General features: G+C 41.0%; 1 protein-coding gene across 1 annotated transcript in view; it reads left to right on the forward strand.

Annotated features, from left to right (window-relative positions):
* The first annotated feature begins 4,592 nt into the window (after positions 1-4,592).
* The window catches only part of LOC105427907 (headcase protein), a 166,327-nt gene continuing 144,082 nt past the window's right edge, over positions 4,593-26,837 (forward strand). The window contains exon 1 of the mRNA XM_089082573.1: positions 4,593-6,822. Within this exon, the coding sequence (XP_088938699.1) occupies positions 6,047-6,822 (776 nt within the window). The 5' untranslated portion in view covers positions 4,593-6,046. The remainder of the gene's footprint in view (positions 6,823-26,837) is intronic.

Here is a 26,837-nt window from a genome sequence, read left to right on the forward strand (position 1 = left end):
CGGCGGCGGCTCGCTCGGCTCTCACTCAGCTCTTGTACAATATTTACACGAGCCGATACAAATGGCGGAGCTCCACCGCGTCGGCGAATCAAATTCGTCTCTCTGACATCACGTACAATGTGCTCGAGTGTGATATACGGGCATCTACTACGGGCGTTCTTATTTATCGCCATACCTGGGTATTTATCGCAGGAGGGATTCGCGCGGAATACACGCTCCGAATACACGTCGTCGTATCCAACCGATTCATTCATTTCCGATCCCGATTGTTTGCTCACGCTTACAGCTGAAAAATCTCTATAATGGGTCAAATAGATTCGTCAAACGCGAAATTCGCGATAGAATTTCATTTGGATCTGTCATGATAAAATTTAATCGTTTATTAAAAACGTTAATATGTTAAAAGGATATAAATATTAACTGTCGAAAGAATACTTATAAGATGAATATATTCTTGTGACAGATCGATTTTCTTTCCAATCGTTCCAAAGCACTTTCGAGGACATTCGTAACGTTACGCATCAGGAAAGCATAAAACCTCTTCGTCAGATGCATGTGGTTAATACTAGGTTTAATACTAGGAAGAGATTTTTACGCGTTATTTTAATATCCGCAATTTGTGGATCAGCGTCGCATGCGAATTGGGCGATCTCAAGTTTCCTAACGCTTTACGATCGCCGATAATATTATGTAACGTAATTTAATACGTATATGATTTCACATTGAAGCCAGCTTGGTGCGTAGTTTCAATTCAAGACGCATGAGATTTAATGGAGTAAACAGAACTGACTCTCTTTACAATATATTTCGGACGGTTGAAACTCGTGGGAATGCTTCTTACGAGATGTTTCGCGTTGTGTTTGAATGAACTTTGTGTGACTCTTCAATTATTTTATAGCAACATAAATATAGAAAGGAATGTCAATGGAAATGCAAATGAGGACACGAAAGGTTATACGATATATTTGTAATAAAAAAATGAAGTAATAAAAATAGACAATTTGCAAGTAAAATATTTTAAAAATTCAAGTATCATATAAAGTTTCACTAATAATCGCGCGTAATAAAATGTGATAAAATATCACATTTAGGTCACACATTTGTTAGCCAATTTTATTATTAAATCAAATTCGATTGTATCAAAACGCGATAGAACGAGAAGTACGATTTATCTGTAGAAACAATTTTTTATCAAAATATATCTCGCACAGATATCAATTTCTGTTCTTATTATTTCCAATCTGCATATATGTTGTTTATTATACTTATTTAAAGTAAATAAGTAAATAAGTAATATAAAAAGCAAAATCGCGGGTTTCGCGAATCATTATCTGACATGCAACCATTTCAACGTTGATAAAAATGTTAGCAAGCTCAGCAAATATCAGTCACCGGAAGAAAAAATCTTTGATACGTCCGCTTCGCGTGCGATTAAGAATACTCCATGTAGAACAATAAACATCCGAAAAAATGAATCTCTGCTGTTAATGACGCTTTTTTTTATGGAGATAAGTCAAATGCACGATAAGCATAACATTTAACATTAAATCATATTAAATCAGAACGTTGTTTGTGCAATTCTTTCGCTGACACTTGCGATAACACGAATCCACGAGAATAAATCGAGGAATGACAAACGCTCCATCGATTTATCATCGATAAATTGCTTTAACAGCATATATTTGCAGATATAAATTTCTTGACAAATACCAGATATAATATCGAAATCACGAATACAGCTATACTCTGTCAATACATATGCTTATTTATTTGATTTCTATTTTTGTGTCTTGTTTCTTTAGCTATATACACACAGCTATATTTCCGTTTTGAATGAAAATATTAATGATTCTTTCTCTCTCTCTCTCTCTCTCTCTCTCTCTCTCTCTCTCTCTCTCTCTCTCTCTCTCTCTCTCTCTTGAACATCGAAAATAATATCCGAAGAGACGAGTTTCTTAATGCGACCTGAACTTAGAATTTGCATCGAGAAATCTGGCCTATCTGGTTAATTGTGCTTCGATCGCCTTATATGAGTCTCTGCAATATGTAATTAGCATAAATCAAGGATCCATGGAAACGATTTCGTCGGGATAAACGTGCGAAACGACTTCGTTGGGACTTACCTGGACGTAAATTTCTCTGCGCATAAATATCTTGATCATGACCGCAAGCGCAGAAATTGCGTATCCGAGTCTCGTAGAAATTTGGAGAGCGAGAGAAATCCTGCAAGATTTGGGGCTGCTTTGTAATTCGAAATAACCGGGACGAAAATTGGCGTGAGTTTGATAATTGCAGAATCAAATATTCATATCTATACTCTTAACGCGAAGAATAAAAGAATGCCGCTAAGAGACTTTTTTTTATAGGACGTTTCGCATAAAACTCGCCGGCTAATTTTCAACAGTATTCAGCATAACTGCTCTTCATTTTTGCACCGTAATTCATGTAGATATCTACGATCGCGGTATTTCGCGAATTTACGATGTATGTTCCATGGGCTTTAACGGCAGATGCGTAACGGAGAAAAGAAAGCCTCCAGACACTTAAGTGGAAAGTATTACAAGTATTTTTTTTAACGTGTTCGTCATGAATCATCCGTTCCTCCTTCTTTCGGCACGAAGAACACGAGATCGTTTAAGCTTGCGTGTAAACAAGTTTCGGCTACGTTTGTTATAAATGAGATGAAAAGGTGTAACAAATAATGTGAAATACGATCAACTGCAAATTTAATATAAGACGGTAATTATTACGTCGGTATATCAATGTTATATGTATATTTATTTATTTTTTTTTTAGAGAAATATGAAATTTTATTCTCGGAAAACACGAGATACTTTATTACGTTAAAATAGGTACTTTTACATTAAGAACGTGAGGAATAAGCTTCCTTCACGAGAACATTGTGAAATCTCGCTGGAATACCAAATTTCATATTCTAGCTGTGTGTTGGTTACGTGCGGATGAAGCGTTGTCACGTCTGGAGCCTTTTGCACACGTCACGGCTCCGTTTTCACTTTATTCGGGCTTTAAAGCTCTTACGCGAGTATTGTTTGCGCGATATACACGGCAACGAGACAGAAAGGTAAGCCAATGTCAAAAGGATATGAACAAGATACGAGAAACGTGTATAACGAGTTTAAGCTCATTCACCAAAAAATGATGAAGAAATTTAGCAAAAAATTATAAATTTAGTTAGAATATATTAAAGTATTTCGAGAAACAAATAAAAAATTATATTTTTTCTATTATAATGTGCATATTTACATATAAAATTGTTAGCATTTCAAAGTTGAAAAATAAAACGTTACTTGTAACGTTATTACCGTTACAATTATTTTTTCAGGATAATAGTCTGATAATGGCGTTTTTTTTTATTTTTTTTTAATAACTGTAACGATAACGATTGTATTTTTAACTGAAACGATAATTATTGTATTTTTTCAATAATGATAACGAGGTTACTTTTATCATTTATCACTTTTTAATATTTTAAATCTATTTATGATATAATTTTTACACATCAATGTTCAGTCGACGATCATAATTCAATCAATGTTCGATCGACGTTCATAATTCGTTGTTATATTTACGATCGTTTTAAGAATAGTGTGTCATAAACCAATCACAAGAACAGATTTTAAATATCGTCTTTTAAAAATTTGTAAACAGAGAATCGGTGATAGAAAAAAAAATGTTAATTTGATTGAATTTAATGAAAATCACAATTTTTTATTTGTATTCTGTATCTTAAAATCTCCTTAAATTTTTTATAGTCTTGCAAATTTAAAATAAAAAGTTTTATTATTTTTATAGTTTAACAAAAATATGAGAAAAATTAATTTTTTATTTAATCTGATCTTTTAAAAAAATAATAAAAAACTAACAACTCGTTTCTTTGTAAGTAACGATAACGATAACGAGTTATTTTTCAGAATAACTAGCAACGACGATTAGTTATTTTTTGACTCATTGGCAGTAACGGTAATGAGTTACTTTTAAAAAGTTTAATTTTTCCAATCCTGCATTTATTTAATCACAATTGATTAATTTCAAAAAATTTATTGCAATTTTAAGATAAATATATCCTAAACTTAAAAAAAAATAACGAAGTTTATATGCGTTTGACATAGATATATTTAATATAATATTTATTATGGTTATTATTATGGTATAATTTTATTTAGAAATATACAGTAATATTTATATTCGCTTTATTAGAGCATTACTTTATTTAATACGTTTAATAACATCGAATGCAACGAATCTTGTCACGAGTGAGACGTAATCTCGCGATTGTCATTATATCGATTCAATGGAATGCGCGCGGGATTCCAGGTATGAAACGAATATGAAACGTGATTTCAGGCGTTACTCTGGAATGTACATACGACTGATTTCTCGATTCGACCGGGCCGCCTGGTATCGCGAAAGTGTACACACGCACGCATACACGCGAGTCAGCCCCGAATTATATTCGCGGGGCTGCGTTCGTTCGTTCGTTCGTTCGGGCGGCCAGCCGGCCGGCCGGTCGGCCGGCCGGGTTCGAAAAATAAAACGGCGCGTCGCGCGCTCGGAGGGAGCGAGACGCGGCGAGGAAACAAGCTAGACAGAGGCAACGAGGTACCGGCGGCGATCGCGCGCGACGAACGGAGAGACACCGCGACCAGAGAGAGAGAGAGAGAGAAAGAGAGAGAGAGAGAGAGCGCACGCGGGCGTAGCAGGGAGCGAGGTCGCGGGCGCGAGCGAGATGGGACTATTAGCGATCGTGGTAGCGCGGCAAGCAGCAGCGTGCGCCCGACGGAGGTACGCGACAACGGCGCGCATCGATTGGCGCGCTAGCCGTGACCCCCACCATGGTGCTTTCGCTTTCACCCAATGGGGCCTCACTTTCGCGCTCGCCCGCGTTCGGCGCCACGGCAGCCGGCACGCTGTCGACGCCGGCTTCTCTCAGTGACTGGTACACCCTACGTGCGAGCGAGCGTTTCTCGTGCGTCCGTGAGGGCTTGGTCCGTTTCGTCCCGGGAGAGGCAGAAAGAGAAAGAAGGCGACCCCGGAAAGGAAGGAGGAGGACGAGGAGGAGAAGCAGCAGAACGAGGAAGAGGAGGGGGAGGAGGAGTAGGAGTAAAGCAGCCTCGGTGTCGATGTATAAGCGTTACATTGTGCGGCCCTTTCATCACAGACTGTATCACACTCGCGTACCGTTAAAGTGTGTCGATTTAAATCGTCGCGGTGGTTCATCGTAAAACGCGACGCGCGCGCGCGCGCGCGATCTTTCTCTCTCTCTCTCTCTCTCTCTTTCCCCTTTCCCTCGCGCGCGCGCCCCATTGGAAATTGCGTTGCACGCCGGGGCGGCGCGTACACCGGCGCCGGTTGACCCTGACATTCGAGAAGCCGGGCGGGCGAGACGCGCATTCGCGATCTCGCGCGCGCAGGAGCGACATCGCGCCTCTGTGTTCCGACTCGGCGAACGGTACAGCGGTGAACGAACGTAGTACGAATGAGAAGAGGACGCGGGAAGACGGAGATTGCGTGAACGCCCGTAGCAGTGTGCACCTTTCGGATTCGCGCACGAGGACTCTTGGTTCTTGCCGCGGCGGGTCGTGTCGTGGTCTAGCACGCTGACCTTGACTCCGATGCGCCAGCGCGTCTACAGGAACGCTAAGGGACGTCACGCCGTGTTATCCCGAGCGGTGTTTCCGCGCGGTGTGCCGATCGCGCGACTGGCGATCCTCTTGTGACACGCGAATGACCTTGACTCTTCGGCGAGGCGGCGTTTCGATATCGCCGAGTCGAGCGGAACCGGTCGGTCGCTCGACTCTCCACGTCTTCTCGTCGTGTCCTTATCGCGTGAGGTGCGTCGATCGGAAATGAAGTAGAAAGTCAGCCGGTGATCTTCGTAGTCCGGATAACCAAGTGCGCGTTCGCTACCGCACTACTATCCACGATCTTCGAGCCCATCGCGAGGTGTCATCAGCGTTGGGAAACGACGTCCGAGAACTAGCGGAAGAGAACATCCGACCTTGACATACAAGTCCAGGGTATCTACATGGCACCGCGGCGTCACGCCAACGGCGGCCACGGCGGTGGCGGCGGTGGCGGTGGCCTCCTGGAGAACGGGGGTGGCGGTGGTGGCGTCGGCACCAACGATCCCATGGATAATCTTCTGGGCCCGAGCCAGACAACTCGCTGCTGCACACCGACCGGCGAGTGCCTGCGTGGCGACAGCCTCATCCGCCTCAACGCCCTGCATGACGCGGTCAAGGTTACCTGTAACAACGACAATTGCCCGGTCGGTCAGTTCATGCATCGCGAGTGCTTCGACGCCTGGGAGCAGACGGTACTTACGTACCTGAAGAGCTGCGGGCGCGCTCGCAGCTGGTCCGAGCGTCAACGCCATCAGAATCTCTGGACCAAGAAGGGCTACGATCTCGCTTTCAAGGCGTGCGGCTGCCGCTGCGGCCGCGGCCACCTGAAGAAGGACCTCGACTGGATGCCACCCGGCCTCGGCAACGTGCCTGGTAATCGCGCCGACGAGAACGAGGCGAAGAAGAAGAAGCGGCGCAACCGTCAGAACACCCGACCGAGCCTGGCCGTGTCGGCTGGCCCGCCCAATCATGGCAACCACGTCGTGGCCGCAAACGGCCGCGGCACCAGCGAGGCGCAGATGATCGAGTCAGGTCGCGGTCGTGCCGGATCTCTGTCGTCCAGCACCGGGTCCAGCTCGCCGCCGGCTACCAGCGAACCCAGTGTCAGCCCGCTTCATCAGCCGCAGGCCATTATGAAAAAGAAGAGCAAGGTCGACTTTTTCAGCGATCGCGCGAGGTGAGTAGCTCTTCCCTGCTATCGTTTATCGCAATCTATTGACACAGAAAAACGTAAACAAAAAAGCAATTGAGTTAAGACTGACCGTAAGGTCAGTACCTGCGCACATGAAAGAAATATTAGAAATAGGAAAAAAATAAATATTTTTAAATTTTGAAAATGAAAATTAGACGTAATGCTCAATGAATACATACAAGTATATGTCTTACGCAGAGTTAAAAATTATTTTAAATGTCTTTGGCTATAATATTTTACTTACTATTCAAGTTTTACTTTCAAGTTTATGTTTTTCTGTATACTACTGGTCTTAGCTGAAAACATCGAAAGGCGAGGAATCAACTGTGAGGTGTTACGAAATTGTATTTTTTTAAAGCGTAATGCGTTATCTTTATAATATTGCAACATCGAGATAAAATAATTATTTATATTTATGTATCGCAATTCGGAGTTGCTCGATGATTTTTTTTTTTACAGTAAGATGCATTTTATGGAGAAATAAATTATTTTAAAGAGCTAATACGAATTTTTCAAATTTAGAAGGATAGAATAGTTTGATTTTTCAATTTGCTTGTATAATTATATTGAAAGATTGTTGATAGAGGATATTTGGATATTTTTAGATATTTCGACAAAAAAAAACTTTGCATTGCATCGATTTCATTTCAAACTCTCGGATAGGATCTCGCTAAAGAAAGAAAAGTCGAATCTTTGGATAAGAATGATAAATGAGAAGGAACACGTCGAGAGTCGTTTTCCCGTCGAAACCTTCGCTTGTGTGTTGTGTGGGTGTGTCTTCCGGGGAAGGCGACACCTTAAAGCAGATGCGTGAGAACGAAAACTATAATGACGCTACTAGCGAGGTTCTCGACGCGATTTATCGAAACGCACACAAAAAAAAAGTAAAATATAGACAGATTGGAATTTAAAGAATGTATGCAAAAAGAAAAGACACCGCATACGATATTAATACTTGTGACGTAAAACTGGGCGTGGCAATATAAGAAAGAACCGAACATAAAATATTTTCTCTTCTTAGCGGTGAACATTTCTTTTTATATAAAAGCAGGTTTTGTTACGAGAATTATAAATCACGAAATTAAAAAAAAAAATCCATATTTTTCATTTTTAAATTCTTACATCTAAGTGTGTGCGCCGCGAGAATAAATTTCGCCTCGCGCAAACATATGGCAGCAAAACTGGATTCGGTTTCGACTTGCTACTTGGTTCCTTCTTACGTAACCACGTCCCACCGAAACGCAGTTAATCCAGCCGTTTCTTTTATGAGTTTGACGCTCGCCGCGTTTTATGATCTCCAAATATTTAGATAAAAGCGTACCGCGCAATTTTTGTCGCGGCAGATGGTATCCAAATGATGGCGAAGATTCTCGGAAGATTTCGGCTCGATTCTCGGGACTAGAGACAAGGCGGAAGCTTTAAAGGAACGAGAAAAAAAGGGTCCTTCCTCCCGGTTAGCGTCCCTATATCGCCATTGATGTCGACATTCGAATGCGTGCTAAAACATCTCGTGAAATCAGTGAACGGCAAACGACAGACGTTCGGCTTGTCATACCGACAAATCGATTCCGATTCGTCGCCCCGTGAAATTTGACACCGCTGATTTTTTTCGGAAGTGGGAACTGAAAACGGGATGTCGAACTTTACGTGAATTCGACAATGGTCCCAATCGCCGGTTAATTCGCTCTACTGATTTTTAATATTAATCGTTGCTCGTTGATTTCACAAAAGGGCCGCGGAACCGGTTCGCGCACTCAACAGAGTTCTAAAATATGCACGCGAATCATGGGTTCCACGGCACTTTTCAGGAACGCCTCAAAGGAAAAAGGATCTTATTACGGGTAAGAAGTTTTAAAAAAAAAAATCAGAGTTCAAAGAATGTTCACAACTAATCGGAACTTTGCTTCTTGGAGCAAAAGGAATTTGCATCTATTACATTAATATGAATCTTGCGCACTTTTTACGCTAAAATCTTAAATTTGAAAAGCTTAAACGGAAAACTTTTAAACCGTTGCCTGCCGAGGTCTATTATAAACTCAGTAAATTATTCAGATGACCGGCGTCCCTATGTTAAAATTTTATAACGTTGCGTGTGTTACATTTACCAATAGTGTCTTTATTTAGCGACAATGTTTATATCGAAAGAAAACATTAATTCGAACTAATGTTTGCACGATTTATATTTTAAAAAATATAAATTGTTTTTTTTTTTATTCACGCGACGCAACATGGGCCAGAATTGTATCGCAAGTTTTCTCTTTCTTCGACGCGATGATTTACGTTCGGCGGTGTGTATTTTGCACGAGGGAAATAAAAGAGCGGTGTCGTCGTCGGGGAAGGAACGAAGGCGAGTCGTGTTCACGTCCGCGTGTCGTAAAGCAACTCTCTGGACGCGCGTTCGAGAGGGCATGAATGAACGCCGCTAGTCTGTTTTCTCGTCGCGCATAGGTCGCTCTCTATAGAGCCATCGCGGTGCTATGTGTGCATATGTATGCGCGTGTATATGCGTGCGTATTAGATTGTGCTCTAGACCTCCAGTAAGAGAGCGAGAGGACGAAGGGCAACGAGAGAGAGAGGGAGAGAGAGAGAGAGAGAGAGAGAGAGCGCTACACGACATTATGACAGCGCTCCACTCATAGTACGCTCGCACTCGCGCGCGTGTAATCCGCGTGTGCGTGTGTGCATCCTATATATAGATGCAGCCTTGGAAACCTGTCCTATTTCTGTTTATGTTCCTCCAGTTCGACGCGGGTCGGGAACCCTCCTGGGCCTTCTTCGCCGCCGCGTTGTACGGCGTCGAATTTTTCCAGACTTCCGACCTATGCCGTCTGCTGTTTGCTTGATTGAGAGTTCGCTCGCGATGAGCGCAATTTATCTCGCTAAGCGCCATTATCGCAGATAAACGTGCGTGACAAATAATGGCAGGCTGAGGCTGAGAAATGTTTTCTCTCTCTTCACGAATCGCATTTCTTTAAAAACATCCCTGACTCGATAAATCTTAATGGATTTAAAAAGTTATTTCAGACTTACTCACTTTTCTTAAATATGAATTTATTAATAAGCTTTTATGAAGCTCAAAAAAATAATTCCTGATATTAATATGATATTAATATGTGAATATGAATAATAATACTTTTGATTTTTTTGATATGATTGCGTATTATAGATGCGTGTATTTTTTCGTAATATAAATAAAATTGATATTTTAATAAAATAAAGTATTCGAATTGCAGAATGAATGTATTCTGATACATATGAAGAAATTTCAATATATTTCAATATACAGGGTGGCGCAAAAGTCACTGGACAGTTGGTTAAAAGAAAACAAAAGTAACAGCAAGACGTAGTACAGTAGGAAGTTTTAATGTATTTGTAATGACACATAAATCTTTTGTTTACATCAGTGCCCAGTGTCCAGTGACTTTTGCGCCACCCTGTATTTCAATATATTTGGTATGAATAAATATAACTTAAATTGCATCGACTTTTATCAACTTATCAACTTATCAATTTATCAACTTATAACAAACATTCAATTATTTTTTTTCAATAATTATGTCATCTTTTGCTATTACTTGCTTCAGGTTTATTTCAAAAATATTTGCGCATTAAATCTTATGATGCGACATAATACGTCGAACATTTTAAAAATATGTTTGTTATTGAATTTTAAATATCCAGATAGTTTATGTCAAAGTTTATCGACTATAAAATGAAGCAAATTCCGAATTTATTTTACATTAAACGTCATCGAATATGCATTCAAAATAGTAATGGAAATAAAAGGCGATATAATTGAAAAATAATTATTGCATTAACCGTTTGTCATCAATTGACACATAGGGCGCTAAAATTGTATTTAAGATATATCTATTTATTTTAAACGCATTTAAAGTATCAGAGAAATATATTCGTCACGTTTGTAATTTAGGCTTGTTTGAACACAATAAGGTAAGAGCTCGTGAGAGCTTCACGTCTACATTTTCGGTTTCATTTTCGTTTCGAGCGCAACCGGGCGATACCTCAAGGCGAGTGCACATGTATCAAGCTGCAACGGCGAGTTTAGGTTGCTCGCGCGCGAATAGGACGGCCAGGACCCGTTGGAGTTTGTTGTGTATGCGTTTCTGCATGCGTGTGCGATGCGTGCACGTATGCACAGGCGATTGCTAAGAGTTAGAGGGAGGGTAGAGGGAGAAGAAGACGAAAGAGAGGAGGATGCTTGTAACCTTGACCGTGGCCACCTTCTCAGGGCCACCGAGCGAGGAGAAGCCTGAACGCTCTAGCAGCTTCCAAGGCCAACGGCATGGAATCACGCCACTACGATGCATTTAAAGAGGTAGACAGCGTCGAGAGGATGCTGCTAAAAACCCGTACCCGGTTGCCCGTGCACCTTTTCACGCGCATCATTGAAAAAAATATTTGTTAACTTCGGTATTGCGAGTACACAGTCGGATATATCTTGATCTTTTTTATATCAATCAGTATAGTTTTTCTTTTTAATTTTTTCACTCTCTCTCTCTCTCTCTCTCTCTCTCTCTTTCTCTATCTTTCTCTCTTTGATCATATATTATGTATATACATGAAGATTATATGTATTCCAATTGTTAATTGATACATTTTCAAGGTTTGTAATTATTTTTTTTATTTTATTGAGATACGCAGTTTGGTAGATTCCTTTTACAAGAATAGCTTATAATCTGTTACAATTTTTATGAAGTGATCGAAAATAGATTTATAATTAATCTTTCGGATATGTAACAAATATTTTTAGACTATATGCGTTATTATCTGATAAATTTTGTTAAGCAGTAGTCTTTAATTTAGGTAAGGTGTCGACTTTCTCGACTTTAAAACGGAAAAGTAAATAATACGATGACGTAATTGGTACTCTTCCGGCATTTAACGTTCTTATTTCTAATATAATTACATCGTTAGCGCGCAGGCATAAAATTTAGGTCGCAAATTTTCCGCACGAATTTCCTTTGTTCCGAACGCTGTCCTCCTATTCTCCTGACATATTCACCGCGTTTTATGTTCCGCAATTAAAAGGAGGAAAGGAGGAACGATGTCGAAAGGTTAATTCACACTCAGCGTACGAAGCTCTTTGTGCTGCATCCCATGCAACTATGAACTCACCTTTATCTAAACCCTGCGGTTAGAGCCGCCATATGAATCTCGTTCGAGCTACAATACGATATCGCGATTGTAGATGATGATCATGAATCACGAAGTTTCAGGATCGCCGTGATGTGCGCAACGCAAAGCGAGAGTGAAAGAGAAGAGATGTAAAGGCCTCCGCCCCTTCCGTTCGTCGTGCAATATAGTGCAATAGGGCTTATTTATGCCTTTCATGCGACAGTGATTTCCTTCTTCTTTCTTTCTTTTTTTTTTTTTTTTTTGCGGACTCTCGTGTTCGTCTCCTCGCTTTGGCCACGACTATTACGGACGTCTTTGGAAAGGCGCGCCAATCTATAAATTTCCGCCGTTGCTGGTGCGCGACGAGCTCACCCAGGACTCGGATTTTAACCGGGAATAAATCGGGGAAGGAACGTTCCACGACCATCCGTAGACGTTCCACTCCCCATGGAAAACACCCCGTGAATTCGTTTTTCTCGTGCGACATCTTTCATACGTAAATATTTATTGGAGGACAGTTTTTTGCGGGCTTATAAATTTCATCTTTATATCGCTTCTCTTCTGGCCTTGCCACGACTCAGTCTAGACATTACGAAGACACATGAAAGCTTATTGTAGAACTATTAAGAGAACGGTGGAGATCTAATAGCCTGAATCTAAAAGCGAATCGCTATAAGTATAGAAAAATTGCCGTTTCAGCGGAGATTAATTCTTTTAAATCAGGTTAATGGGTTCTACTTCGAAACATAAAAAAGAAAGGGAGAATACAGAGATATTAATAAGACCTGTAATACGTTCTAATCTGTGCGTACTCGTGCATGCTTGTTTTCTATTTCGAGCATTCACGTTTTACTGCGGAGTTTCTCCGACAAAGCGTGCATTGAATTTGCAAGTTACGTATGTACAAAACGCCACTGCGGAAAAGATCAATAAGAATAACATAATCAGTTTATACGGTGCACTTATTGTACGGCATACAAACTTTCTCAAAAATGTTAGAAATCTACGTTTATCAGATAACGACAAGGTATCTTAAATCGCAGCTGTTAAATCGGGATAATGAGGCGGGATAGTGAAAAAGCGCTTCTCGGTAGGAGTGCATAATTTATAAATTTTGAAATAATCCTTCGTTAATTAACGTGGAGTTATTACATTATTCGGCTTATTTTATTTTCAGTCAATGCAGTGCAGTTTTGTACAGGGACATGTTTATTTAACATAGATAACGCACTAATTACAGTCACATTTACAGAAACTTAACCGAGATCGTGTATTCGGAATATTACACGCGACGAAATTTGCATTTCAAATTTTCGATCAATTAGTTCCATTATATCATTTGCATCGTCCGAAAGTGAGTGGCAGACGAAGAGGTAGTCAAATTGCAGGGCTGTTGATCGCATGCGCGTGATCGTGATTAATCTGTCTATAATTGCACTTGGAGCGGACGCGTATGGATTAACACTCGCCGATTGCGCTTCACGAACGAATTGCCCGCTCGCATACACGCTGATAATCGTTTGTATGCGATCTATGCAATTTGCCGCGATATATATCAAAGGTATCGATTTCAATGAGCGCCGTTGGGACGTGGACAAAATAATAAAGAACCTTGAAATTTAAAGTAAAAATATTAGATTACATTTGTATTCATTTACGCGCAGCATTAAATTTAATTTCTCAGCTCTATTTAATATAATGAAATGTGTACAATGTACGTCGATTTATTTAAGTAATTAGAAAAGAGACATTACATATGTATTAAAATCAAATCTTTTGTATGAGCTGACGAATATGATCGAGCTAATATGATTTTGAACGAAGTGTCGCTTCGAGTTGAACGCTCTTAAGAAAAAGCGCCATTTGCAATCGCATCCAGCTGCAGCGGAGACGACATCTCTTGTGAAGAATCGCCAAGTAATGGTGGAAGTAAGCCGATGGGGCGCAGGGGAACAGAGAGGAGCGACGAGTTTGGGGATTGACCCTGAACCCCGACCCTGAGGCCGAGAAACGCCCCAAGGATGCCTTAAAGACGACGGGGCGAGATGTTCCTCCCTTTCGAGCGCGCGTTTCTTTTTGAAAAGGTGGAAGTTGCTCTTAATTAAATTCTCTTCGAGGGGATACACTCTCTGGCTCCTCGTCTTGTCGTCAAATTCAACAGGATTCTCGCGTTATTATCGGTCGCGCTTTTTTTCCCTTTCTCTTGAATAAGACATTCCGGGCACGCTGACGAGATCGTGGATGTGCCAATTATTATTAAAGAAGAGCAGCGCGACTAATGACGGTTGGCAGAGTAACATCGATATTCTGATAATTGGCTGAGAATATTGATACTTCATATTATAGTATCAATAAGCCACTTCACTGATATATATATTTGTTTTAAATTAGAGATATCATTATCTCTTCCTTTTCTTCGCGTTAAAATTTTTTTATACAGTTTTACTTAATAAAGTATAGTAATAAGAAAATAAATATATTTTTTAAAAACATGTTCATTAAGAGAAGAAAAAACTTGTAAAAGATATTAATATCGACATTATAAAAGGTTATCATTTCAAACTACAAAGCGACAGTTGCGCACAAAGCCGTGCGGGAAGAAAGGACGATGTTTCTTTCTTATCTTCATTTTCTGCAGCGAGCAAAAAAAAAAAGTAATTTTTGCATGGCGAGAGTTGAAATTACTTTCTGTTAAACGAAGACGCATAGTATTCTTCACTATTCTCGCATAGATATAAAAGACGCAAGTTTATATAAAGGGGATTAGACTTCATTCATCCAGCACCCGGTGGATTGTTGCGAAGTTGAAACTTTTTTTATCTCTCTCATCGTATCGTATGTTAATAATAACACTAGTTCACTTAGAAGCGCATGTTTTATTAAATAATTTCGAGTAGCTCGACGAGAAAAATTATGGAAAGAATAAGAAGCCAAAATTAAATTTAAAAGGTACTAAAAAGAGAGAAAGGGAGAAAAAGAGAACAAAAAGCCAAAAAAAAAAAAAATAAAAAGAACAAGAGGCAAATATTGAATTTAAAAGATACTCCTTTTGATAAAATATCTCGATATTGCTCGTCTTAAACTTAAAGAATTTTTTCAGAGAATTCTTCAATGTACGTCGTTAAAAGAAGTTAAATGGAACGTTCGCGGCGAGTGATATAACACATACTAGATGTTTTTCGGCGCGCGAGATAATCGCGATGCGAAGGTCGAGATGATAATGAACCCAAGAGAACGATTCTCAGAGGCGAGGCTCCGTGACAAGACGCGGTAATTACGAGTCAAAAATTAATTCGATTTCGCATTCAGCTCGCGGACTCGCGCGAGGCGCCGAACGGCCTTCACACGTTGACCCAAACACATGCGCGTTTTCACGCGCGCGCTCACGTTTGCACGCACGCGTATATGGCATCCGTCGCATTCGTAACGAGCTGTTTGCCAAATTCATGCAAATATGTATGGATTGTACGAGGTGGTTGCGGAGGAGGAGGCGGCCAGGGCGGGGAGGAGAGAGAGGAAAGGTAGGATGCCTCGCCTACTCGTATATACGTCATTAACATTCATGAACTGCAACCGGGCCCCGCGCTGTCCCCCTCCTTTCTCTCCTTTGTACTTCCTCCGTCAATTTCTTCGCGCGGTTTCCTACCATTTTCGACGCGATTTTTCGCGAAGGCAAAATTTTATCGCGTCGACGAGTCTCGCTTGCGTGTTGAAAGCCCGCAATGAGATCGTCATGAATACAAATCGCGTTAGAAAAATCGAAGTTATATTTGAGTACAATAGCTGCAGTTCCTCGAACGTTGCGATTCGTCGTCGGTCGCGTGAATGAAGATAATATTGTTTCCGACACAGTTCCTGGTTTTTTTTTTCTCGCATAACCTGGACTCAACCGGATCTGAAACCTGTTTTATGTGTAAAACAGGGGGAAAAGGCAATTCGCGCAACGCGCAAATACGATAAATTAATCTAAATTCGAGTTTATTTTTGTTCTGGAAATGCACGTTTTAATGAGAGGCATTCATGATTACACATTGACATTTCAAGAATTAAAGATATGATATAACAATGGAAATAATAGGTCATTGTAATTAAATTTAATTTAATTTAGTTAAATTTAATTAAATTTAATTTATTCAAGAAAATGCTTTTAAGCACATATACATATACATATGTGTTACGTCATTTTTTAAAAATTTACCGTCATTTCATGTACTTGAAAATTTCTTGGACGTTGAAGTTTAAACGTATTCTCATTACGCTTAGAGAGGATTAGTATTTGGCCACGAAAATCGATGAGATTTTTACAAGAATAGAAGCGATAAGCAGGTAATAAGCCAAATAGTCATCGCGATAGAAGAATTTTATGCGTTCTCGACTTTTAGACATGGCGATTAGTTAAAAATTACCTCGGAGTGAGTTTAATTATGTTAAACTCGCTCGACGTGTGGTGGGCGGCATTACGGTGTCGCATTTTCGGATGGTTTGCCGAATTGCGGTAATTAAGGAAATTACATTCTGCTTTTGTGAGGTTTGTCGAAACTTTTCGTCCTCAGCCCAATTAACGGACGAATAAGAGAGAGAGAGAGAGAGAGAGAGAGAGAGAGAGAGAGAGAGAGAGAGAGAGGAGGGAGAGGAGAGGAGAGGAGCTTGAGCGCTTCTTCAACTGCATTTTAATGTTACACGCAAATTATCGAACTTTAGTTAACTGAAAAGAATCGTGATTTTATTGATTTTTTTATTGTATAATTATTTCTAGCGAAGAGCAATGAATTTCTAATTCAAATCTTAATGTATTTGCCATTTGAATAAATCTTGACAAATTATGGTAAGAAAATAATTGAAGAAAAAGAAAGAAAATAAATATTTAAATGCTACATTATGTGCTTGATATAATTTAAAAATCACTTCTAATACCGACGTGATATATAAAGCTGTTATTTTTCGCGCTAGATATAATCTCGCAATTAAAATATTGAATGTGATAAATGGGAAATATGAATACAAATTAAAGTCAAGTAGATATTTTATGCATTATTATGATTGATACCAGAAATCGTTTTCGTATCGGCAAGGCTATAACGGTCTTTTTTTCGATGATCATAATTCGTGCCGACCCGCGTGACTCGATCCGGGCTCAAATTTCTCATGGAAGATTGTTCCGAACTCTCTCATTGTCTCGACAGAAACAGAGAGAGGCTTCGCGGTATCATAATGTTACATGAGCGTGTACGGAATATGTAATTCGATGTCAGAATATCCTGTTCGCATAAGTTGGTAAAGATACTTTGAATATGTGTCAAAAGACGGCCGCCCTCACATTGCCGTGATACTATTGTCTTAACTTATAAACATCGAATACATTAAGAACATTAATTTTTATTTTGTTGATTGTCAGAAATGTCTCGGCAGTTGCAACATGTGCAATATTTTTAAAAATTTACATGAATTAAAAAACTTTCACAATTTTTTTTTTATTTAGAATATACTATTTTCTATATCCGATTATGTATTGAAAATATTTTTACTTTCTCTCAGTTTGCCTTATCCTTTTTATCAAGAATAATTAAATGACATTAAAAATTGCCTGTGTCAAAATTCATAGAACGAGCGATATTAATTAAGCTCTTATAAACACAACAATGATTTTTTAACTAATATAATTCGAATTGCTAAGTCGTAAAATGAAAACAATATTAATTGCACAAGTGTCTCATATGCTAATTGAATCAGGGAATTCCCGAGCGAATGCAGATCCACATGTCGTCACTGTTGATAATTGTAGCAGGATAGATGGCATCGCAACCGACGAACATGTCGCTTCTGTTTCCCGGGAGGGTAGCAGACAGTCTCGTACATTTCAAAGCCTTCTTCGACGGCGTGAAGAAGTTCTCCCGTAGGAATCTTTCCCGAGTTTGGTTAAATCTCACTCTCGCATTTTTTTTTCCTTCTCCTTTACCTTCTCTTTATCTGTGTTTTCGCATGATTCCTTCGCATTCGAAATGCATAGTGGATGTTGCGACAAGAGGCGGGATATGGTCTCACAAAACGTTCGGTTGGTTGTATCGCGTTCCTGCAACGACTCGCCAACTAAATCACTAACCTAAAACGTCAGCCAGCCGGCTCGTCCTGGCAACGCCGAGATCCTTATTTACGCGATCCCGTTATCTTCGCCTCCCCCCCCCCGTCTTTCGCCCTTTCTCTTCCTTGCTGTCCGTCTTGCTGGATTTCTCAAAGGCGAGAGTTAAGGAGGAGAACCAGACGAGAAAGATTTGCTGCCGCGCCTCCCCCCGCATTCGTATATATGTATACTCTGCGCACGAGTGTGTAAATTATTGCGGCCCTGGGGGTGGTTTACTGCTAATTGGTTTGTTAACGTCGTGTTCGCTTTATCCGAGAGCGTGCGCGCGCGAGAGAGAAGAGAGATCTCGCATTTTCCTCGCGTGTATGATATACTGTTCTGGCGCTTGCATGCATTTTGCGAATACGCGGGGTTGGAAAATAGGGGAAACTTTTAGCAGTCTCATTTAATTATAGCGACGGAAGCATTTTTCCTCCTCTCTTCTTTCCCTTTATCTCTCATCTCTGCCTCTTGTCTGTGGTACATTTGGTAACATATGTGTGTATATGATATGAAGCTCGCCTGTTCCCAGTGTTTATATTTGATGCTTGATAACATGTTTTGTGATAATTTATTAAATAATTATGGCCTACCGCGCTCGTATGTATTTTCTGAGTACGTGCGCCGAAAAGTTTCTGCCGAGGGAAAAATTTTCCACCTACAATTAACCGTAACAATATCTGAAATTTACTACTTTTTACTATTAAAATTTAATATGCTACATTTCTTCTAAAATTCAATATATTAAATGAATATATTTTGATCGAGTAGATCGTGTGCATAACAGATTAACAGATTACATCGAGTGCAATGTTTGTATTTGATAAGATACATATATCTGATATATATATATATATATATATATATATATATATATGTATGTATATTGGAATAATTTTTTATCACAATGTAATTTTTTTATAAATCGTTTTAATTAACGCGAGAGAACAATTGGGCGACCGTTCAACTCCAAAATTTCTGGGAGCGAATAACTGCCGTAATTAAAGTATTCCGTAATTACTCTGTTAAAGTTCGGCACTCTATATTATTTTCAGTCATACCCGCCGAGCCTGGAAAGAGGTGCAACTAATGAGAATTTCAGATATTCGAAATGAAATGTGACTATGAGAGTTTAGATTCCGCTTGTCTCTCTCTCTCTCTCTCTCTCTCTCTCTCTCTCTCTCTCTCTCTCTCTACCCCTTGAAAATCTGGCGGGAATTCCGTGCTTTCTGGAGCACGTGAGCATATAATCCGGGGATGGCAATTCCCCGCGCTGTATAACTGCGTACAGGCGTGGCGGGGTCGAAGGAGGGGATTAATCTTTAGACGAGTTCTCAGGTAATCCTCTCTCTTTGGCGAGATTCATTCGGGGGGTCCGTTATCGCGTCGGGGATAAGTCCGCTTACAAGGACCTCCTTACACGATCGTTCGACTTCCTTTTTCTCACGCGCGTACACGTCCCAGCGAGGAAAAAAAAGCTCCTTATCCGTCGACTCTATTTCGGTTTATTGGATGGCTCTCGTCCTCGACATCGCCTCGCATCGCCTCGATTCTCCTTCCAACTGCAATTACTCGACCGCAGATATTTGTGATACCGTTTCCTCAGTTTGGCTAAATTTAAACAAAGTTTGCAGGATGTGTGATGTCCCGCTGATTTTGCAGTTAAATCGTGAAACATCAAAGTTAATACCATTGAAATGATATTGCTATTGTATAATTATATTAAATTGTATTAAAATACAGTTTATACAAGATATACTATGCAGAGTAATATTTTTTATTCTGATCATAACGTAAATGTCAGTTTTGTTTATCGATAAGCTTTGTACAGAAATGACGTTTATATCTGCTCTGCATAACTAGTACTGTACTGCTACAAATGCAATCTCCTACAATTGTCGTATTCGCTTTTCTCCCTTCGCTGGTGACGGTTTTGGTGACGAGTTAGTCGAGTGCACGTCGCACAAAGCAATGCAACAATTCAGTGACGGCCACTCTCGAGGGGGACGGGGAGCAGGCGCACGTTCCTGAACGTGACATCCGAAATCGCACCCTTCCAGGCATTCGTTCAACCAGGCTTTCGCTATCGACAGTGTGCCGCTGACATTGACCCTCAAAGACGGCTCGTGTCGGCGACAAAAGCTTCACTTCGGCCCCGGACGGGATTTAACGAAACACAGCGAGAGGGAGATTGGAGAGCAGTTTGGTTCATCGTGTTTGCGGACACACGTTTGACGGATCTCTTCTCTTCTCCCTCCGTGGTGTATAAACAGTTCCAACCGGTACTTTGCGCGATGTTTCCTCTGGTGCCGCCGCTGAGATATTCTTGCTTCGATGATTTGATAACCACGAGGGATGGCGGGTTTTATGCGCACACACAAGATCACATAACGATTTATTGTAGTAATACGGAACGATTTGATAAAAAGGAGCGAGCGAGCGAGAGAGAGAGAGAGAGAGAGAGAGAGAGAGAGAGAGAGAGAGAGAGAGATATTACGGCTGATGTCAAACTTGTTTGGAAACTTGTCGTGGACATGTGCTGTTGCTGATAACAGCGAGCTGAAAGTAACATCTTAGTGTCGTTTCGATATCTCACACCTGCTCCCGACGAGGCGAGCTTAGCGTCGGAAATACAAATTAATATCGCCCGATGTAATTCGCACCGAAAGCACTTTGACGTGATTTATTCTCGTGTCCTTAATGGACAGCCTTTCGTAACGCGAATTAATGAATATCTTGTCCGTAGATTAGATGCGACAATGATTTGCAGATCGAGCCCCCGCCTTCCGATCGTCCTCGTTTTAATTAACGAACGCTGCGGGGCAGCGGCTACCGCTTTCACGCTCGAATCGAGCGCGCGGCACACATTAGCATACAATTAAATCGAGAACATGCAGGCGCTCTCGCGGACGAATGCGCCGAGGGAATTCTGCATCGTGATTCGACGCACGTAATCGACAACCGGCGGCCATCAATGTCCTTCTCGTGGCTGTCATCCGTGAGGCTTGTTTTTCTTCGCTGCGCGAGCCTCCTCATATCGTCATTCCGCTGTATTTATGCCGTCTATTAATAGATGGAAATCGCATCGCGCCGGAAGAACCGGTCCCTCGATTCTTTCGGCTTCGATCATATCTTCCAGTGTCCCATCTTTTTTTAGCACGGAAATTATTGCTTTTTGTGAGAATTTTAATTTTGACGAAAAGTCATTTATTTTATTCATGTTAATATAATGTGTAATTATTAATTAAAAAAACCAAGTTTCGGCCAATAACATCTAAAGATGTTAGATTAGCACGAGAAATTTGTGTTCTGAATATATTGAACGATACTTAAACTGATTTTCTCCAAGGCGATAAAGATTGATAAATTGAAAAAGAATGTGCGACGTTGATTTCTTCATTTGCATCCTCAAGATTTGACCTCAAAATTTGTATTATTTCGAGAAAATATGTGCGATATATCTTTTCCTGTTCTTGGTAACACTCTGCAATCTCTATGTGTGAGAAAAAAAATCTCGGTATCGAATGCATTTGCCTTGTCCGCGTAAAGTAAGTTTCTCGGGACGGGTTAAGTGTTAAAGAAGCAGCCTATACAAATTTTCACGCGACATCGACTAGTTGGAGAGTACCGCAACCACGGTGGACCGGTCGGTTGGTCCGTCCATTGTGTGTGCTTAGCCGTGCTGTCGTTTCCATTATCGTTGCCCGACTCATTAACGCACACCTGCGACCCGCTTTAGGGGGATTTAAGTCCTGAGTTGCAGAAGATTCCTTTTCATCGTGCCACGTAGAACACGTACAAGAAGCGATGTGCGTCTCCGTCTTCGTCGTCTTCGTCGTCGTCGTCGTCGTCGTCGTCGTCGTCCGTAGAAATTGCACGTGACAGCTGGCTGGTTTCGTCCTTAGCAAGATCCTCACGTGCTTCGTAAGTAATTCGTGAAGCGAATTCAGGAGTCTCATCCGCGCAGCTCAAGGACATCGCGGGGACGCAAGATACCGAACCTATACACGTTCGATCCTCTCCTCGCTGACGCTATCTCGTTACCCGGCAATCCCTTATGGACGCTTTCGGCTTACCGATAACCATCCGCGTGGCCCATCCCATCCTATCTCGCGCGTTAACAACAAACTTTGCGCGTGCTTTGATCTCTGTAATCCGAAACACCTCGTCAATCCGCGCACGAGTTTGCTGCGGTGCTAACAAAGGACAAATGCGCCAACGCGGTTTTGTATGTTTCGTGCCGCGGGTAGATCTTATAGATTACAACTGATGGACAACTTTTTATTTTTCAAACTGTGATTTTATACTAGCATAAAAGATATACATATTTTTGTAATATTAGAATGTTTTAATTATTTTTAAAATTAGAAATGTTGCACATATGAGTTTTTTTTACGTCATGTAATTTCTTGAATTATACTACTGACCTTATGTATACTTGTCTCATTTGTTATCGGATACATTCTTGATTTTCTACAGCAGTTTGTTACACGAGTTTTATAAGCAGAAGAGAGAGAGAGAGAGAGAGAGAGAGAGAGAGAGAGAGAGAGAGAGAGAGAGAGAGAGAGAGAATTATGCTGCTTTAACAGAGCCGATAAGAAGGCAATATTAGACTTTTTTTGCAGTGTATGCATTTTCAGCAGATGTCACGTTTTGACTTATGCCACTTGTCAGTCAAGTGGTTTGCTTAGTAGTTTTTGAAAATGTTTCCGTTACATCATACAATTGAATTTTATTTATCGAACAAACGTTCATGAATGACGCATTAATCTTTCGCGCCTTAACGCAACCGTGGATCAACCGATGCTCGCGTTACTCTTGCCAGAAAAATAAAGTATAATTTTATCCCGCTCGGCTCTTGAATATTAAAGAGTTCGCAGAATTTATCTCCATCCTTGAAGATCTTCGGCGAAGTCTTATCGGGTTAGCTTCTTCGCGGTCGCGCGAGGTCTTTATTTACCGTGGCTCTGCATTCCGGCACGGGTAACACGGTCCGATTCACACATATACGCGCAGATACATATGTACATCGAAGAAAAAATGCACACGCACACATATATGTCATGAATATGTCATTTGCGACACGCCCAATGGCGCTTAGTTTCGCTCGTGCGACTATATGGCCGATACGTAGGTGCGTATGCAAGTGTTACATGTGTGTGTGTGTGTGTGTGTGTGTGTGTGTGTGTGTGTGTGTGTATGGTGTGTGTGTGTGCGTGCGCGTGTGCATGTATGTGTGTATGTGTGCCGGTGACGGAAGGGCATCTCGCGAGCCTATCGTTATCGCCTAACTGCGCAAAAATGCGATAAAACCTCCAGCAAAAAGAATACCGTCGCGCCACACAGCTACTACTTTGCTGTTCAGTTTCACTTTCGCCTCTATCGTTTTGGCCTTTTTTTAGAACTTCACGTTCATAAATAGCAGTCGGTAAGCGTGGTAAACAAGATGACGCCTCCCACTTGGAAAAATGCCTATATAAATTGCCCTGAAATTATCGCCTCTGCTAAATTATCGATGCTAGGAAGGAGATCAGAAACACGATTGAACCGGATTTAAAAATGTAGATTTTATTGTATATTATTATATGAAAGCTATAAATTGCGCGCATATTTTCCTACTTTAATATAGTGGGCAATTAACACAACGTTGCCCGAGTATCTATCGATAAACACTTCAAACGATATTCCAATCTCTATCTTGTTTGTAGACAAAGTCACGTACTCATACTTCGCACTTATCTTCGAATGTGACACTCAGTTTGCGATAACACATATTTCTTTTATATAGTTGTACGAGATAAAAATAAAATGTAATATCAAAGTGGTCATATCTGTTACTAAATTATGAATATGGATCCGAAAATATCTTCGGTTACAACATATACAAGCCAACGAGAGAATTATATATGTTCCAGATTCCACACAAATAGACAACCTGATTGGATATAAATAAAAGTTGAACTATAGTAATAAAAATTTAATTTTTCGAATGATGCTTGCCATTTCTAAAAGTTTATAAAAAATTTGCAATACATATGCAATTGTCTTTATTATTTTGCGGATATGTCATCGAGCAATTAGCCCGAAATCTATTTGTCATGTCACGAGAGTGAAGTCATAAGTGTATAAACGATACATGTAAATCTAAATGACTCGATGATCTAATAGAAATTCTGTTCTGTTTATAAAAATCTGCTATCGAGTTTCAATATGCGTCACTAAATTTTTCGATGATTCGCTACGCGACAAGCTACGCGACGTTTCTCGATCGAAAATTTTATGTGTTCTTGAACTTGCATACGATAGGAATAGTAAAAGCTGTACTAGCAAAATTGATTTCTTCACAAAGAAGCAAACAATATTTAGTAAAAGAAAATATCGAATTAAATAAAATAAAAATTTTATCTAGAATAACAGCTAGTTTAACTTTTTTGTATGATTTTTATTATCAAACTGATTATACGTTTGATTACATGTTATATTTTTTATATGATTATTATCAAATTTATATTTTATAATCTCTCTAAATTGTATGAAATGATCACAATCCAAAAGGATATAGATTTTAAGTTGTTCAGATTTTACTTTATTTTAGACTCGAATCTCTTCCCAAAATAAATTCTGTTGCCATCCATGCGGTGCCTAAGCTAAATTTTCCCCTTCATAGAGTAGGTATCACGACCTAGGTCAGGCACTCGATAAAATACGCTGACGTAAGTCGCCTGAAATAATCTTGCACGATATTCCATTGCAGCTGCCACGGTTTTCCCCGATGCGGTATATACATTCTATCGTTATATACATTCCCGGTGATATCATCGATGTTCCGCCAGCGACATCACTGGGAAAAGAGAAAAATAGCCAAAATCAGATCGTTCACTCCCGGTATCATCCTTCACTGCCCCATTGAGCTCTAACGATCGGTATCGGCACCGCTCGCATATCGAGCCCATTAATTCGCGATAATAAATCAAATAAGAGATATCGGTCGTCGTATTAAGATAGGTCAGGTCCATGTCGAGCGGTCGGCGATAAACGTGAGGGGTTTGCATAATCGCGGCGGGCGTGCGCGAAGCACGAAGCGCGTATCTGCGTCGCGAGCTGGCAAAAACACGCGTCGACACGTGTCCTAGTCAAGCTTCTTCACGTAACGTGAGGATCCGCATATGGATATTCCTAACATGTGGCATGCGCGAGCGCGCGATCGATCGATCGACCGACCGATCGTTCGGTCGTTCGTTCGTTCGTTTATTTGTTCGTTCGTCAATAATCGTTATCGCGATTGCACGCGTAACCACTCGTGCTCAAAGGAAATAGAGAGTCGGAGATATACGGTCGTTCGCTAGGCGATCGCTAGGCGCGTGCGCACGCGCGTTCTCGCTCGCCGCTATTTTCAGCAAAGCGGGAACACTCGCCTCTGATCGGCGCAACGTGATATTACCGCGAACGGACGATTCGATTCGCGGAACCGCTGACTAACCGGCTTGGTCGCCGACGTAATAAATCGAGGCCGCAAGTCGCCGCAAGTCGCCGCCGTGGTGGCGGAAGGGCGGATAAAAGACAGGTTGCGGGCTACGTGGCGAGATGATACGGCGTTCTCCAGGCTCCTCTTTACGCTTCAACGACGGCATCGCTCACACGCGCGAAGGAAGAGGTGTCGAGTGTGGAGCACTTCCTAGAAACGTAATCCGCCTCTGTGTGACCGACCGGATTCGATACACTGTGTATCGAGTCGGTGTTTGGTTACGAAAACTTATCCGCTCCGTCCGGCGCCGAGCCGTATATGACGCTTACGCTGTTTGCGCAACAATGTTAGATCAAATCCCACATCGCCGAATGCCTCGATGTCATAAGTCGAGCATTTTACGATGTCGATTAATTCAATGGCGCGCAGCAGCGCGATATTTCCAATCAGGACCAGATGTTTCCACGTGGTTTAGTGGTGTTAATCTCTCGGTATGCATTTAAATACATGTAGGCGCAAATCGCTGGATAATTAATTCTTTCATATTAATAAATCTAACGAGAGACGTATATGTATATAAATTAACGATGTTTATTATTATATTCCTATTAGACGTTTCAAGCACAATTCTATCGTTATCCGCACTGTCACGCGTTTATTATTATTAAGATTTACCTAACGTTTTTTTTTTTTTCTCGGAAATTATCGCGCCGTTAATACTGATGTGAACGCAAAACATCAACAATTGATATCGCGGAATAACATTCGATACGTCCGTTCGCTATGCGCTCTCGCTTACAAAAACTGATTCCTGGGAACAAACAGTTTGGCGCCTGCTGTTAATTGAGCGAGATTCGGACACGTAATGTTTTATGGCTCGGTTTAATGGCGTTACTCGAGTGCGCGATCAACCGCGTCTCGTGTTACACGCCGATATCGTCTGGAAAAAAATTTTATACGTCGTATATAAAATCGCGCGCGCGGTTGCGTTCGCGACTAAAAATGCATCGACTTGCGGTCGCGGATATCTCGCGCCGCCTGCGGTTTTGTACGTCGCCGTCGCCAAACGGCGTCGGCAAACGATAACGACCAGATTCCGGTATATTTGCGACACGTGCTCACGAAATTCGGGGGCCCGCATGGCCGTGAAACGGAGCGTCAAGGTTAGATAATAACTTTCTTGCATCAGCAGTGCACGGCGGCACCGCAAACTCATTCTCAGATAGCGCGCGCGGCTGTGTGCGTCGTGCGCGTCGTGCGCGCGTATGCTAACTACGGGAA

The sequence above is a fragment of the Pogonomyrmex barbatus genome, unplaced genomic scaffold, assembly GCF_055798465.1.
Source record: "Pogonomyrmex barbatus isolate J1 unplaced genomic scaffold, ASM5579846v1 scaffold6, whole genome shotgun sequence".
Classification (NCBI taxonomy): domain Eukaryota; kingdom Metazoa; phylum Arthropoda; class Insecta; order Hymenoptera; family Formicidae; genus Pogonomyrmex; species Pogonomyrmex barbatus.